This window comes from Cotesia glomerata, linkage group LG3, assembly GCF_020080835.1.
Source record: "Cotesia glomerata isolate CgM1 linkage group LG3, MPM_Cglom_v2.3, whole genome shotgun sequence".
Taxonomy (NCBI): Eukaryota; Metazoa; Arthropoda; class Insecta; order Hymenoptera; family Braconidae; genus Cotesia; species Cotesia glomerata.
In genome coordinates this window covers 4,119,489-4,137,197 of record NC_058160.1, presented here as the reverse complement: position 1 = coordinate 4,137,197, position 17,709 = coordinate 4,119,489, and the positions used below count along the sequence as shown (strand labels likewise).

Below are 17,709 nucleotides of genomic sequence, written 5' to 3'. Positions count from 1 at the left end.
AATCAAAGATTAGTAAATTTAATAAATAGATTTTAAACTTACAAGGCAATATCGTAACATTATCACGCATGAATTATAAATTTTCTTTGTAGACTCAATATTTAATTTTATGTTTGTATTCTAAAAGTAAATAGTATATTACACACCTAGGTCAGTAAAATAAGAAAAGTCTCAGATCACATGTAATTGTTGGCCGAGGCGAAGCCGAGGTTGACAAACATGTGATCTGAGGCTTTACTTTTTACTGGCCAAGGTGTGTATACTATTTTTCTGCTCGACGTAGCCGGAATGTGGCAACTTTGTTTAGCGCAGCGGCCAGAAAGTTGCCACTTTCCGCCCGGAGGGCAGAAATAGTATATTACACACCTAGGGAAGTAAAGTAAAGAAATGTCTCAGATCACATGTAATTGTTGTCCGAGGCGAAGCCGAGGTCAGTAAACATGTGATCTGAGGCTTTATTTACTTCCCGTGGAGTGTATACAATTTTTTGTCCGACGAAGGCGGAAAGCGGCAACTTAGTTTAGCGCAGCGGGACGAAAGTTGTCACTTTCCGCCCGGAGGGCAAAAATTTTTATCAATATTTAATTTTATGTTTGTATTCTAAAAGTAAATAGTATATTACACATCTAGGGCAGTAAAATAAGAAATGTCTCAGATCACATGTAATTGTTGTCCGAGGCGAAGCCGAGGTCAACAAACATGTGATCTGAGGCTTTCTTATTTACTGCCCGTGGTGTGTATACTATTTTTCTCCTCGACGGAGGCGGAAAGCGGCATTTTCGTTTAGCGCAGCGGGAGGAAAATTGACGCTTTCCGCCCGGAGATGAGAAAAATATTATACAGCCCTTGGGAAGTAAAAAAGAAAACCTCAGATCACATGTAATTGTTGGCCGAGGCGAAGCCTCGGCCAACAATTACATGTGATCTGAGGCTTTTCTTATTTTCCTTCCCAAGGGGTGTAATATACTATTTTTACAGTGTAATTACAACTATTTATTTTTTGCTAAACGCTAAAAATAATTAAACATTAATTTCTTTTTTTTTAAATGCAGGACGAATAATATCAGTCAATATTTATTGCCAGAGTTACAAGTTTAACTAAAAAAATTCAAAGAAGAAATAGAAAATAGTTTTTTATTAAGCATGCGATAAAAAATTTGTGGGTTTTTTTTTTTTTTTTATCAAATGGTTGATGAAAAACTGTTTGTTATGATTGATGACAATTTGATTAATAACAAACCGAAGTTGTCTATTTTTGAAATTATTTGAGTAGGCTTTACTTGTAAGACAAATGATATCTTGATAAAATCTGATAATGTAATCTAGAGACTAGAGACACTTAAATTGCAGGGCAAGTGGTTACTTTATTTAATTCAGATATCTAAGTAGTTATTTATAATTTGATTTACCGACGAAGAAATTTAAAATTTTGATCACTGAATACTTATCATTATTTTTCCGCCAGTTGCTTTGGGCTTGAATTATAACTTGTGAAAGTTTAATTAAATCCCGTGATTAATCTAGTTATTTTTACCAACAACTTCTATCGTCACGTATTGCAAGTACCAACACTTTCTGGACGATTAATTTCACCGATTAATTTACCTCCAGCTATGAAAATTGATTTGCTACAATTTAATGGTACTTATATGATTTATTGGCTTTTAACTTAAGTGTTTAGGCGTTCTAATAATTAATTTTGCTTTTAATTTTTACGAATAATTTTATCATTTATTTGTAGAGGTATCGCATTTAAATTTAAATTGTATATTTATAAAATTATTATCGCTAAAGTGATCATTATTTCTATAACACATAACATCTAAAAAATTTTAATTTATTATTATCAGTAATAAAAATATAAATAGGAATTTAAATACGACCTACGTTTAATTTAAATAATTATTAATTATATTTTTTGTAATTAGTTAAAATACATAATGTTGAATGAAGGTTGTAAAAAAAGTGTTCCATGAAATTGATAAAAAGTTCAGTAAATACACAGTTTATTCGTAAAAAATTTTACGATAAATAACTAGATTAAATTAAAATAAAAAATATGATAATTTAAACAAATTACACTCTAATTACAAATAGCTTCTATTTAATAATCCTTGTTAAAGTGAATAGCATTACAAGACATAATTTTTAGTTCAATACTGTAATAAAGTTCGTAACGAATTAGCCATAATAAATAGACAGTTTTTAAAACTGTTACACGTAAGTGCGAGTCATTATATAATAATAATGTTAAATATATAATAGAGTTTGCATAATAGAATAAAGCGTTAGTTTAATGCTACAAATTGCTTAGTGCTTACAGAAAAAGAAGTTGAATTTATTAAAAAATTGCAAGTAAACAATCTCTGGGTGGAGATTGTTCTGTTTCGCTTCACCTACTGAATTACATTATTTATCGTTTATTATTAAAGTACTGTATATTATTTATTACTATCACTGCTCACGATTCCGGCGTGAATAAACGAGAGTACTTAAACTTTTACAATCACCGTACTTTATTGAAAGAAAAATAATAATATTTGATGAAGTAACAAAGCTGTAAAACCAAAATTACGACTTTATATTTTAAAAATTTATAAGTGAAATTTTTCTCAGAGGTTTTGAAATTAACGGTGAGTTGAGAAAATTTTCACTCATAAACGTGATGTGTACTTAAAATTTAATTGCTTTTACATGTATGATGTCTAATAAATAATAAATAATATACAGTAGATTACAAATTCTAAGCAGTTGATAAATAAGTCACCGCAAAGTATTTTTTATGTCGTTGTATGGCGACATTATAAACAATAATTCAAATTAATAGGCGCAATGCGATGAATGGTAATTTTTTTAGGAATATCATACATATATTATTCTTTTTGGGTTTTATTTTTAGTCTTAGTTTGGAATATATTAGTTTAGCTTTAACTATTGTACTATATTTTTTATTTATATTTATTATTATAAATATTCAACCAGAGAAATCGGTTTCTACTTAGTTTATTCAGTCGAGGACATAACAGTTGAACACCTTGTCAATTTATAAAATTCATGTTAAATAGTTATTATGTGTAAGAACTCCTTAGTGTGCAAATGATAGCACTTTGTGTTTAAAAAACATATTTACATTGTTATTAGTAAATTGGTGTCGCATGTATGCATATAATAGTAATTTCTTTTTAAAATTAACGAGTAAATCAAGTTCTCTGTAAATAATACGTTATTTACCAACTATACTTATTAAATAACATTTATATTTTATATTGAATAATAATTATAGTTATTTTATTACAAGTTGTTGTCACCAAAAATTTTTTAGTGTTCAAATATTTAAATTGCCATGATTCAGAGTCAATTTCAAGTATATTTTACAATTAAACGGTGATTTAGACGTCGACATTTTTACAGACCAAAATAATTTTTTTTACAGTTCAAAATTAATATTAATGCACATTATTTTTGTATAAGAGTTTTAAAACTCGACAAAAAAACTTAAATGTAAGTATGTCGAATAATAATTATTTATAAAATTTGTGAAATAATTTATTAATTTTTAATTTGTTAATATTTCAGATTTTAATGAAGATACAATAAAACATTAAAAAAAATTTTAAAAGGCGGTTAATTACCCATCAATTATTAATAAATAGCCGTAATGAATTATTAATAGATGATAATTAAAGTTTTTCTATTACATTTCATTGATACAATCGCTAGCGTGCTATTAAAACATTTAAATTTATTTCATTGAAGTCTGTAATGAGATTATTGTTTAAGTAAAAAATTTACTAGTGGTTAAAAAATGATTTTTTTTCTACAGCATAACAAATTTGTAGTTCCCGGATTTGAAAATGATACTTAATAGTCGGTTTTTGAAGCACGTGGAGACTTAATAAGTTTCTTAGAATCTGGTTTTGCTTCGAAACAAATCTACAAGAATAGAACAGCTCTTACTAAATAAAATCATAACCGATATTTAATTAAACTTATAAAAAATAGATCTTTTAAAATACATTATTTTATTGTTATATGCTTACATATTACTATTTTTTCTTATATTAAATAGTTTATTAATTTAAAAATAAATTTTTATGAAAATTAAGTTAGCCGACATCTAAAAATTTTTAGAATTTTTTTTATTGACAAAATTATTAAAAAAAAATTTTCATTTGTAAAAAACTTGAAAAACTATAATTGCAATTTGTAAAAAATATTTTTTAGTTATTATTTAATAAATGAAAAAATTTTTAAAAATTAAAAACATCGGCTAACTTCAGTATTATAAATTTTTTGCAACTACAGTTATATGAAAATAAAATGAGCAGACATCTGACAATTTTTAAGGTTCTTCTTATTAAATAAATTATCAAAAAAAAAAAAAATTAAAAGAAAAATTTTACATGTAGAAGATTTAAAAAATTATTAGTGCAATTTTTAAAGAATATCTTTTTAGTTCTAAATTAATTAAGGAAAAAAAATCAAAAAAATTTTAATTGTCTGCTGATTTTAGATAAAAATTAAGATAATACTAAAGTTAGCTGACGTTTTTAATTTTTTGATTTTTTTTAAATAATTAAATTAGAACAAAAAAATATTTTTTAAAAATTGCATTGCCAATTTTTAAAGTTTTTTAAAAATGAAATTTAAAAAAAAATTTTTTTGTAATCATTTTTTCAATGAAAAACAATTCTAAAAATTTTTAGATGGCTAACATTTATTTTCATAAATTTAGCCACTTAGAAATTTTTGAATTTTTTTTTTTTAATTAAAAATTAAAACTAAAAAACTGTTTTTAAAAAATTTCACGGATAATTTTTAAAATTTTTGTTTTAATTTTTTAAAAATTATTTTTCAATAAAATAAATGATCAAAATTTGCAATTGTCGGCTAATTTAATTTTATGAAAATAAAGTTAGCCGACATCTAAAAATTTTTATGATTTTTTTTATTAAAGAATTATTACAAAAAAATAAAAAAAAACTTTTTCATTTGTTATAAAACTTCAAAAACTATGTGCAATTTTTTAAAAATATTTTCTAGTTATAAATTATTAAATTAAGCAAATCAAAAATGTCGGCTAACTTTATTATTATTTTAATTTTCATTGATTTTAGTGGCATACAAAAACTTTTTCAATTTTTTATAAATTTGCACACCACACTAATTTTTTACAGCCTCCGTTTTTTTTAAAATTTTTGATTTTTAGCCTCAATCAATTCTCATGATATTTTTCACAATGAACTGCTAAAAAACTTTATTTAAAAAATTCATTCATAGAGAGCCGAATCAGAGAGTAGAGGGTGGGTTATCAACTCCCGTTTACCTTCTGAGGTTCAATGATCCGGATGACTCATTTTAAAGATCAGTGTTCTCTCAACGTTTGGTTTTAACCAGCATCTAATATTCCTTCCATGTACTTAAGTATTAAATAAATCTAAAAAAAAAAAAAAAAAAAAAAAATTGAAATTAAAAACAAAAATACCTGAACTCAAAGATCAGAACTATAATTTATAATTCGCGACATAGTTATTAAAAAAAATAATTTCTTCAGACCATTAAATTACCGAGATATTTAAAAACCTCTGACGTAACATTCTAATCTATCAATTTAATTATTACAGGTAAATATAATATATTTATTATTTATTTCTTGACAAGAGCACATGAACGTGGAGGAGCTGGTCACTGGCATAGCAGTTGGATGCCGGGCATGTGCTAGGACTGATAACCGCCGAGATAAATAACCTTGATTGACTGAATGGACACGAATAGGAGGATGGAGGCTCACGCTCAGTTCGTGCAGTCAAGTTCAAGCCTGTCTCTCTCACTACTTACACTAGCCAGCCACGAGAACTCACCAGTATCTCTAAACTTAGACTGCTTGTTTAGTCGCGTGCGTAGACGCGGAATGGAAGTGGGCTCCTGGCTGCCTTTACGCTTAATCCGATATCGGACGTTAAGGTGATTGAGTGGAAAGATTCATTTATTTACCTCGTGCGCTTTCAATCACTCGGCAACTTAATTACTAATTATATAAACATTCAATGCGTTACCTTCATTCATTTCTGTTTTAGTGACTGCATTTCTTCTTGACAAATATTCAAGTGATTTGTTGGATACTGGAATTTCTGATACTATATTAGTTCCAGAACTGTCTAAGGTAAGATATCAATAAGTTTTTTATGACATTAAAGTCAGCTGTCACTTGATAATTTTTTTATTTTTTTTAATAAATAAATTTGCTCCGAAAAAATTATTTTTAAAAAATTGCATTTATAATTTTTTTAAATTTCTACATGTCAATTTTTTGTTCTCATTTTTTCAATAAATTTTAATGATAATGAAATCAGAAGACATCTGACATTTTTTTTTATTGCAAATAAATTTTAAAAAGAAAATATTTTTAAATAATTTACACTTGTAATTTTTTATATGTAGAATTTTTTTATAATGATTTAGTTATAAATATCTAAAAAATTGACATGAAAATTAAATTAGCCAAGATTTGAAAATTTTTATAATTTATCTTATTAAAAAATAATTTAAACAAAAATTTTCACATGTAGAAAATTTAAAAAATTATCCGTGGAATTTTTAAAAAATAGTTTTTTAGTTCTAATTTTAATTAATAAAAAAAATAAAAAATTTTTGAGTGTCGGCTAACTTAATTTTCATAAAATTGACAGGTGTCTAGTAATTTCAATTTCATAAATTTATTTTTAAAATTCCATCTTTAGAAACTCTAAAAAACTATAAATGCTATTTTTTTAAGTAATTTTCCAGGCCTAGTTTATTATTAAAAATATTAATTAAATATCTCAATAATCTGTAATTGTAATTTACAGATTTGGTGATGTTTGAATAAGTCGCTTTAATTATTTTTGGCTGGAAAAAATCAAAACATTTACATTAAAATTTAGACATCTAAAAATTTTTTTAAAATAATATTTAATGTAAAGAAAATTTTTAAAAATTATAAATGAAATATTTTTTTTTTTAGTAATTTTCTAGAAAAAAAAATGATAAGATGTCTGCTTATGTAGTATAATTAATTTTGTTTTTATTTTGTCGTTCTTCGTAATTAATTTCGTTGGAATGGAATAAATTTAATATTTCAATTAGTTTTTTTAAATTTCACAGAAAAATTTACTTTTTTTATGAGTCTAAAGTAGTTGACGTCTGATAGTTTTTTTTTTTTACAAAAAAACTAACTGAAAAAATTATAACTTAAATAATTATTTGTTTTGATTTTTTACAACCAAGAATCGGTAAAATTATATTCAGCAATTACCCAGATAGATTTAAATTGAAGCTGACATGCGATCATTATTATTTGTCAAATCACTGAACAAGAAGACAGTCATGCGTGAAATGAAACATAATTTAATCAATTTTATCTCAAGACTGTCCGTAAGTAATGTATTAGTTGTATCGAGTACCAAGAAGGTATAACTACACAATGCGAGTCACACGCTTGAACTTCCGTGTTTGACTTGAATTATTTGCTAAAACCAAGTTGTAATTATTTGAACAACTAGTGTTGTTTTTTTCCAAATGCTTAGACATTTGAATGACGTCTGTTCAATGGAAACAAAATGACTAAAAAAGGTGGAAGTCTCTCAAGTGTAATTGACCAATTAGTGCGTCAATATGTTATATGATAATTGATTACATTAATTCTTTATCGAAAATGTCTTTTTAATAAATGGTTACATGAAATTTAATCATAGAGTAACATCGATTAAATTGTATGTGCTTATCTTCTCATGTGTGCGTTTAATTGTTAGCCATTGTATAACGACTTATGAAAATGTAAGGATGAATATTGAGAGGATAACATCATCCGGTGTGAAGAGAAAGTCAAAGTACACATCAGAGAATATTTATGATTCTAATTTTTGGCTAACGTGGTTTCTCTTTGTGTGGATTTACTTTTATTTACGCATTTTGTTACCACAGTTTCTTCTGGAGGCTAAATGGGTCAATTTGGTTTTTGATAGATTTTTTTACTGGCTAAATAAATTTATACAAAACGTTTGCTTTCAGAAGCTGTCAGATGAGATTAATTCAATAAAAATCGACGGCACTTAACATTTTAAATTTCTTTTTTATCAAATTACAATACTGAATTTGTATGACTACCGCTTTTTATCATTTTTAGTTTGTCAAAGAAATTTTTAACAATAGAATGGTAGAAAAAAATTTCTCTAATTCAATAGAAGAAAAATAAGTAGAAATTTTATTCAATATAAGATTAATTTTTTAAGATTTAAAATAATTGTAATTTAAACTAGTCAATTTTTTTAAATAATTTATCACAAATTAATTTTTATTTTGCATTATTCAATTTTTAGAATGAGAAAAGTTGATATACTGGGTTTGAAAAAAAAAAAAAAAAAATTATTTTTTAGTAAGTCAAGGTGAACAGACGAGTTTTTGAAACAAGGAAATTATTAAGTAATAATATGTAAATAAAATTACAAAGTGCAGAAATGGGTTAAAAAAAAAATGACCTAAATCAAGAATCTGAGCAGGTTCATAACATATTTATATTTTATCACGATTAATCAAAATTTTGAATCTGATAATTGATAATAAAGCATTAATTTGTTTTATGTAAATAAATTTAAAATATTTTTTGTATGAACATAAATATTCATCGAAATGTATTTTAAGATTTTAATCTTTGAGTTTTAATTTTATGTGCCTTGTTGCAATTTTCGAAGTAAAGTCTACAATTATAGAGTCAATTATAAGCGATAGTTTAATGTAAGTTTTAAAAAAATTAAATTGTTTTCAGAATCAATTTGATGACTCAATAATCTGATTTTCATAAATAATATTTGTATGGAATACAAAAAACAATTCTAATAAAAAGTCAATAAGACAAAAACTGTAAATTAGTAACTATACACGTGTCATAAAAATAATAATAAATCATCGCGAATTCTCATTAATTTTATCTTAATCGACTTCGATAGTTAGTAATCTAACAAACTTCCGCGTTCACATGAATTTCATAATATATAAACGCTCTGAATTATTTGTCAACGTGTAAATTTTACCAACAAGTATTGGAGATAAAAAATATCTGGATTTGTCGCAAACATGGTCACATATATTTACTTAAAACAACTTTTTAAGAGTCTCTTATAAATGGAAGTTATTTTCTTCCTTCATATCCTTGTATACATGTATAGAAACATATAAATCTCTACATTATAGTATATATTTAAGGTATTATGAGATAACCAGACAATAAATAAAACTTTTATATTTTATCCCTTCTTTTTATTGTCTACGGACACGATCCGCGTTACCGGTACCGCTCACGATGATGTAATCGCGTATCGCATTAGGCAGAAGAGAAATGAACATATTAATAGTTACGTCGATTTATATTGCGGAGAGTTTATTGTATAATAATGTGAAACAAAGTTACTGTCGGTAAAAGGTATGCGCATTTCTGCAGGTAGCCATTAGACCGTAACGCTGTTCAGTGTAAACCCGTATCGCCGATCTTTCCTAATGTTTAAATGCTAATTTAATTATTTTCCTCGATAATTAACGACCTGGGCAGTCGCATCATTTACCTAAAAATAAAAAATAGTTAATTAATATTATATGTTATATTACAACCTGGTCCTAGTCCTAGCTTGTAATTTATACTGTGCTTATTAATAATCATTTTTAGTATATACTTCATACTTGTTCAAGTGGTATTTAAAATTTTTTTAAGTCTAAAGTCTTAGCCGGTTTTTCTGAGCAAGATAATTACAGTTTTGGCGCAAAAAGTATTTAGCAAATAAACTAACTACCCTGACGATGACGATTCAATATTGCCCGAAGCGGCCTTTTTTTGTTCTAAGAGTCCATTAGTCACTTGTCATTAATTACTTGCTGTTTGTTAGATAAACAAATACATTTATTTTTATACATCTGTATAAATGCGTCTATTTGTGTATGCAATGTACAGTGTTAGAAGCAAATTTTTGTGAAAATAATTTTAATTTTTTAATATTATGTCTAGTAATAAATTTATTTTTTAAAAAAATTTTTCTACTTGATAAATCATAATTTTTAATAATTATAAATTAATTTGATGTAGTTTTACAAACTCAGCTATGTAAAAATTTATGATACTGAATTTAACAGACATCTTTCAATTTTTTGGATTTTTATAACAACTAAATTGTTATAAAAAATTACAAGTGAAAATTTTTTTCTAAATATTTATTTTTTATACCTAGTTGATTTGTAAAATAAAAAAAAATTGTAAGGAGTCTGCTATATTCAGTTTCATAAAAATTAACTATAAAATTATTATTATTTATTTAATATAAAAAATTACTATAAAATTTTATAATTTTATCTCTAATTTTATAAATTTAGTCTACTAAAGTTTAATTTTTTTTATAAGATCCATTTTTTTTTATTTTACCGTGATTTCGTTTTGTAATTTTACCATTATGTTGTTAAATACATACTACCTCCAGAAAGTTTCCGGACAAGATAAAAATTTATTGAAACGATTATTAAAAGTAAAATAAATCAAGAAGAAAGTCAATGACACGATCGTACACACTTTGTAAAATAAAATAGCATTTTCTTTATAGATCAAGTTAATTTTTTTATGTATCATATTTAAATTAAAAAGTAAACAAGAAGGTTGTCCGGAAATTTTCCGTCGGTACTGGTATATATAATAAGCTAAATTTAATAAATTAAATAAGTTATTAAATAAATTAAATAAGTTAAATAATAAGCTAAATTTTGAAGCATATGCATACAAAGATTAGTAAATTTAATAAATAAATTTTAAACTTACAAGGCAATATCGTCACATTATTACGCATGAATTATAAATTTTCTTGGTAGACTCAATATTTAATTTTATGTTTGTATTCTAAAATATAAAAAAAAATTTTACAGTGTAATTACAACTATTTATTTTTTCAGGTCCACAGAAGCCATGGTACCAATGAAAGAAGAAGTTTTTACGAATTCGAGAATCGGCAGTCCCTCTTCTATCGCTTGGCTTTACCTGCTGGCTGAATTCTTCATTGGAGTGTTGCTGTCTACAACGCTTTTTTTTTTAGGGATTATCAAATCACTTTTGCCTAAACCACCGCGAGACTTGACTGGCGATATTGTTTTGGTAGGAAGAAATATTTATTGCCAGAGTTACAAGTTTAACTAAAAAAATTCAAAGAAGAAATAGAAAATAGTTTTTTTATTAAGCATGCGATAAAAAAATTTGTGGGTTTTTTTAATCATATCTTTGATGAAGATGATTCATCCAATAATTGGTGGAAAAACAATTCAAGAAAAAAATATTTTTACATATATTAACATATATTTATCAATAAAACAATGCAATCGATTAGATTTCTGACTCATGAAAGTAGTCAGTTAATTTTTACCAAGATTTAATTGAAAAATTATTTGACATTTTAAGTGAATGAATTACGTAATTGAAACTACTTTTACTGGTTTAAAAAACTTTTTAAAGTCTGCTAGTAATTACCTCAATTTACAACAGAGAAAAATGTATAATTAATTTCCGAGAACTCTGTATATAGTCATTGTTTTTATACATTTCTACGGCCTTGGAAATTACCATATTAGCCTCGACTCATTTCCGTTTGTAATTTAGGTAACTACTAAAATATATTAAAATCAAACAGATCTTTAGCCGATTTTTTCCTGAGAATTAAATCTATTTTATCGCTTTAATAAATAATACATTTATATTCTCTAAAATAAATTTTAAAACCAGGTAAAAATAATTGACTAAAATACCTATTTTTATAAAATAATAATAATTATTTTTAATTCAACCTCCTTACTCGAGAGTCTTTGTAATTAGTCGCATGTCCTTGTGTGCTAAAAAACAAACAAAAAATCGCCAATTAATTACCTCTCTAAAATAAAATCTATTGTGATTAAAATCAGCTCAGACGTGTGAGCTAATCTTTAGTAAAAAATGAACTTATATTATATTTTAAAATTTTCTAGGTAACAGGTGCGACCTCACCTCTGGGCAGGTGTCTGGCCACGGAATTTGTAAAAGTCGGGTGTACGATTGTCTGCGTTGACCATGACCTCGAGCTGGTGAGAACTACGGCCTGCGAGTTGGAAGCCAACTACACGGCGATCCAGAGTCTTAGCCCGGAGCACAGGAAACAGGATGTCGTCGAGTTCAAGAGCAGGGTCTTCGCCTACGCCTGCGATCTTTGGGACCGAAACTCAATTCGTAACGTTGCTCAGAAAGTTAGAGATGAAATAGGACAACTTGACATACTTGTTACATGCGCAGGTGACTCTAATCAAAATATTCTCGACACCGTCAATAATACTCTGATGAGTCACTACTGGGTGAGTTTTTAGTTCTTCTTCTATTCATTATTAAATTATTATTATTATTAATAATACGAAAATGCTCTATCTTTAGATACAAAATTAAGAAATTACTTTATATTTTGTGAACTATTGACATTTTTGAAGATATAAGCTCATCCCGATGTTACACTCATCAAGACCTTTCATTTAAGTACCCACATCAATATTTCATATATTTATATATTATATATATATATATATATATATATATATATATATATATATATATATATATATATATATATGTATATATGAAAAATATATCAAAATGCATGTGGGTACTCAAATGAAAGCTCTTGATGAGTGTAACGTCGGGATGAGTTTATATCTTAAATAATGTCAATAATTAAGAAATGACGTTGTATCTTGTGCACGATTGACATTTTTAAAGATATAAGCTCATTCCGATGTTACACTCATGGAGACCTTTCATTTAAGTACCCACATCAATTTTTCATATATTTTATATATTTATATATTTCACAAATACCATATATATAAAATATATAAAAAATGCCATGTGGGTACTCAAATGAAAGGTCTCAATGAGTGTAACATCGGGATGAGCTCATATTTTTAAAAACGTCAATAGTTGAGAAAATACAGTACAATTTAACAAAACTCATTATTTAATAAAGCAAAATTTTATTTATTTATAGTTCACAAGTCACGGCAGTCACATAGTGACTGCAACGTTGCTAGTTATTATTATTATTATTATTATTATTATTATTTCTAATGTAAATTTCTCAATTGTAGACCGTTCTCGCCTTTCTTCCACTGATGTATCGTCAACAGAAGGCCCATATCGTGGGTGTGACACCTACAGCTTCTACAGACGACGCTTATTTGGGCACCCGAGCTGCGATCACTGGTAATTACAATCATCAATATAATTGCTCTATGATTAGTAAGAAAATTTACTAATTAAATAATCAATTCATCGACAGGCTTGATGGAAAGTTTGGGTCACGAGTTCGGAAGCAGATGTGGAAATTTAAATTTCATGACCGTCGCACCAAAGGCTGATCCAAGGTATTTCTAATGAAAATAAAAATAAATTATTCATACAATATATATTTAGATGCTTTTTTTACTTACATTAATGTAACCACTGTAATTATTCTGTCAGATTAATTAGACATAGCGAGGAGAAGGTTGCGTATGACGTGGTTCAAGCGGTGCGTAGAGATCAATGCTGTCTGTCAGCTACCTGGTGCTCGGCAACGCTCTATCGCGTCAGGTATAATTTTTTTTATTTATTTTAATTTATAAATACAACTAGCAGGCTCTCAAAAATATTAGTAGATTTTTTTAAATTAATTTTTCTAATCGCTTAACAAAAAAAAGTTTTTTTTTTTATTTAATAGATAAATTATTATTAAAAATATTTTCAAAAAATTGCAAGTATAAAAATTTATAAATATTGAATTTTTCTTAAAATTTTTTTAAATAGTTTCTATAAATTATCAGATATTTAATTCATAAATAAATTCCAGAATAAAAAAAATGAAACGTTTTTTAGCCTGCTCTGGTATTTGTATTATTTTTAAAAAACAAAAAAATAATTTATCCACTTAATTTGGTATTGTATTATTTTTAGTTGTGCAATCCACAAAATAATCACAATTGTCACGCGATGGATTTATACCCACGGATGTGACGACCTCTAAAAACTATATACATATAAATAAAAATAATAAAATCCTAATAATAACAATAGCAATAACAAATACTTAAAATTAACCATATATATTAATTTATGTAAATATAATAGAACATTATTTTTGTATAATATATAATTTAGATAATAATTTGCTTGTACAAGAAAATAAAAGTGTTTTAGTAATGAAATAATTTATGGATCAAGATAAAGGACGTCGTAGTGCCCGCTGTCGGAGCGCCCGGTGAAGAGAAGACGCGCTGTGCCGCGACTGGGATCCACGCGGTTGTAAAAGACCCGCTTGACATCAACCTCGTTAACCCTGCGGTAAATAGACAAATCGAGGCCGTAGATTTTGGTAGCGACGATGCACTCAAGTTCACTGGCAAACACCCCCTCGTGCTTCATGTAATCGAGATAATCTTCGGGTCGGCTTATTCCCCACTCGGCCAAAACATACGGTGCGTAATCTCGCCAGTGATCCATGATGTGGTGAACAACCAGAGTACGCAGAGAGCGATGTTCTTCTTCGGTTTCCCAAAGAATTAAACTTATCGCACGGAACATACAGTTTCCATCCCCGTATATTTTATGCACGGTGAACGTGCCTTCCGGTGACCTTAGACGATCCGTACCTACGAATATTATTATTAATAATGTTATTATTGTGATAATTCTATTATATTCTTCTCATAGTGTAATATTGTGTACTATACCTCTTCAGAAGTTCCCTTTGTTTTATTCTCTCCCTCCACTTTTACGATCTCCGTGTTTATAAATATCTTCCTCATCAACGTGCTGAGAATTTTCATATTAAATCTTACGCTGGTAGTTTTATTTATACAGGAAATAATAAATTCCTTAAAACTGTCACTGACAATTTACCATTTTACCGTGCCATATATTTTATAAAAAATGAATTTTTCACCACGAAAAAACGTGAACCGCAAGCAAAATATTAATTTTAATAAAGAAAAAAAAAGCTTGTGTCTTACATAAAGCTCTAACAAAATAAAGTCACTGCTAAGAAATATAAAAACAAGTTATCAACTAAACAAGTCTGACGTTTGTCGTTTAATCGATCATCGATCGCTAAATATAATTTGCTAATTTTTCGCGACTGCGTACTCAGCTTGCTCGCTTTATTTAAACATTCTTAGAACTACTGATATAATGCGGTCACGGTCTTCATCATTTTGTTGGTTGAAAAGTTAGAAGTTCCGGTCTAATATTTAATATATAAAAATTTTTAAATATTTAAAGTCAAGGAAAGAAACTTACATTTTTTTAGCGGCTGTATTTCATCGAATATTTTTTAGCAATAAATTAGTTATTCGTGCTTTGTAGAATAAAGTATTTAAGTTCCCACGAGTCTTTATCATTCTATTGACAAGATATATTATTTACAATCTATATTAAAATTGATTTTAGGAAATTTAATAGTTTTGGTTTTTAATAAAGTCTAGAAGAAATATTTATTCAAAAGTAATAGAAAATATCTTCATTTAATTTAGTAGGTAAAGAAGAAATAATTACCTTTATTTTAGAAAAATTAATGAACGGGTCAAAAAATTGATGGAGGTAATCAACCGGGATGTCGGTGTAACATTTAATCTGGAAGAAAAATGAAAAGTTAAATATTTAATTCTGTAATTAATAGTGATAAAGGTAGCGTTAAAAGTTTACCGAGAGAATTTTTCAAGTAAATAGTCCACTCAGTACCATTTTCACTCAACAACTCTTGTCGCATCTCAAAGAGTGTTTTTTACTCAGTTTTAACTCTACTCGACATGTAACTTTCTAAGTGTACAAGACTCGAGTAAGAGACACTTTAATCCGAGTATTCATTACGCCAAGCTGAATAAAGATGTGACTAATTGCTTGCGTTAGAGAACTTCTATTGCTTCCATGGAAACTGTCAACATTTAACAATATGTTTAAACTTTCAAAATTTTGTTTCTTTATAAAATAAAATAAATATTAGTTTATAAATTTTTATGACATTACAGTTAGCAGTCAATAGATCAGAAAATAGATTTTTTACTAAAAATTATTTTTAAAAAATTGCATTCTTTATTTTTTAAAATTTCTACATGTCAATTTTTTTCTACTTTTTTTAATAATTTCATCGTTAAAAAAATTCTTAAAATTATCAAATTAATTAATTTTCATAAATTTTTTATTAATATTAAATTTCTTCTTTCTTTATTTTTTATATTCTTCTCAAACAAAATTCCAATAAATTGTATTCAACCTTTTACATTACTTTTAAAATTAAAATATTAACAAATTAAAAAAAATTATTATTAAAAAATTTTAAATTCTTCATTAAATTTTCCACAAAATCAATCCCAAAAATTAAAAAAATTAATTATGAAAATTAAATTAGCCATTTGAAAATTTTTGTAATTTATCTTATTGAAAAATAATTTAAACAAAAATTTTCACATGTAGAAAATTTAAAAAATTATCCGTGGAATTTTTAAAAAATAGTTTTTTAGTTCTAATTTTTAATTAATAAAAAAAATAAAAAATTTTCGAGTGTCGGCTAATTTAATTTTAATAAATTAATTAAATAATTTTCTTTACTAAATTTTCATATTCTTCCCACAAAATTTCTTAAAAAAATTCCCCTAAAAAAAACATCAAAATTCAGATGTATAATAGGTTAATTTAATATCCCGCATCTAACCTCAGCTGTCAATTTCCGCGCATGCGCGAGCTGACCGCACTTGTTGCTCTTTGTCTTTCCTTGTAAATCCTGCACCTTATCCCAGGACGTGTGTGGGTGTCAGTGCGCAGTTGGCAGCACTGGCGGGCCAGTCAGTCTACATCTACCTACAGTCTACAGGCAACATAACAGCAAACAGGTAAAGCAAAAAAACAATAGCACAGTGTAACAGTGTAGTAGAAGCATTTATTAGTAGTTAAAATAAAATATTTACGTGTGTTGTAGATTGTAGCAAGCTGAGTTCACTACTCACTGTACGAGTGTAAACGAATAGAAGTCCAGCAGCCGGCTCGGGCGCTTTCGTATTCTCAATTCTCGTCATCCTCATATCTATCTACGCTTAGCTTATACGTCTACTGTCTACACACACAACAGACACTAGTACATAGTCATTACATAGTACATAACAGCACACAGCAGCGAGCTTGCTCTTGCTCCCCAGCCCCAGTACAGGCTAGGCATCACCCAGTCGTCATTTTTATTGGTATGCATCTTACATAGCTATCTCGTGACCTGTGTATGTATAATGTGGCTCAGTGAACGGATATCACGGATATTTCTCTCAGTTACTCATGAGCATGAGAGTAGAATAAGCCAGGAGTTTGAGTAAGTGCGTTTGTCTAAAATGGCGTCACTGCTTTCATTCACTTAGTTAAAAAAAAATTAAAAATTAATAAATAAATAAATAAAATAAATATTAAATAATAAAACAACTACTTGATATTCAGGTACACACGGTACAGTGATATGCCCAGCTTGGATAATACCTATCGTCTTCTCGTATCCGAGTAGTGGCTTTGTTTACTACTATACTAACTGAAGCTGAAGCACCGTGATGCTCTACGGAATTCGATTCACACTTTTACTTATAACAATACAATCAACATTTGAGTCGACTCATCATTACCAT

At 27.1% G+C, this 17,709-nt stretch overlaps 2 protein-coding genes and 2 long non-coding RNA genes across 5 annotated transcripts; 1 reads left to right on the top strand and 3 right to left on the bottom strand.

The window, feature by feature from the left end:
• Window positions 1-5,192: 5,192 nt before the first annotated feature.
• LOC123260829 lies at window positions 5,193-5,626 on the bottom strand. 2 transcript variants are annotated; one of them, XR_006508537.1, is made up of 2 exons: window positions 5,568-5,626; window positions 5,193-5,437 (listed from the first exon to the last, which is right to left on the bottom strand). It is a non-coding gene; the product is annotated as an uncharacterized LOC123260829 (long non-coding RNA). The 2 variants fall into 2 exon arrangements; XR_006508538.1 differs by having other exon boundaries at window positions 5,557-5,586.
• A 247-nt stretch (window positions 5,627-5,873) lies between these two features.
• Window positions 5,874-14,111, top strand: LOC123260792 (retinol dehydrogenase 10-like). Its single transcript, XM_044722139.1, has 8 exons — window positions 5,874-5,964; window positions 6,078-6,163; window positions 10,963-11,161; window positions 12,022-12,381; window positions 13,165-13,279; window positions 13,356-13,440; window positions 13,538-13,648; window positions 14,009-14,111. Exons 3-8 carry the CDS (start codon window positions 10,976-10,978, stop codon window positions 14,076-14,078), a joined length of 927 nt encoding a protein of 308 aa, XP_044578074.1. The 5' UTR covers window positions 5,874-5,964; window positions 6,078-6,163; window positions 10,963-10,975; the 3' UTR covers window positions 14,079-14,111.
• Window positions 14,112-14,250: 139 nt separating this feature from the next.
• Window positions 14,251-14,956, bottom strand: LOC123260472 (OVARIAN TUMOR DOMAIN-containing deubiquitinating enzyme 10-like). The gene is made up of 2 exons (XM_044721578.1): window positions 14,947-14,956; window positions 14,251-14,703 (listed from the first exon to the last, which is right to left on the bottom strand). The coding sequence occupies exons 1-2, from the start codon at window positions 14,954-14,956 to the stop codon at window positions 14,264-14,266; spliced, it is 450 nt and encodes a 149-aa protein (XP_044577513.1). The 3' UTR covers window positions 14,251-14,263.
• A 618-nt stretch (window positions 14,957-15,574) lies between these two features.
• Window positions 15,575-17,607, bottom strand: LOC123260826. The gene is made up of 5 exons (XR_006508532.1): window positions 17,517-17,607; window positions 17,014-17,446; window positions 16,761-16,913; window positions 15,755-15,983; window positions 15,575-15,682 (listed from the first exon to the last, which is right to left on the bottom strand). It is a non-coding gene; the product is annotated as an uncharacterized LOC123260826 (long non-coding RNA).
• Between the last annotated feature and the right edge of the window lie 102 nt (window positions 17,608-17,709).

Bases quoted from the DNA above. Each gene is read 5' to 3' on its own strand.
- LOC123260792 (XM_044722139.1), top strand. From the start codon at position 10,976: ATGGTACCAATGAAAGAAGAAGTTTTTACGAATTCGAGAATCGGCAGT. The intron at 11,162-12,021 runs GTAGGAAGAAAT...AAAATTTTCTAG, and splicing joins TGACTGGCGATATTGTTTTG to GTAACAGGTGCGACCTCACC. The intron at 12,382-13,164 runs GTGAGTTTTTAG...TCTCAATTGTAG, and splicing joins CTCTGATGAGTCACTACTGG to ACCGTTCTCGCCTTTCTTCC.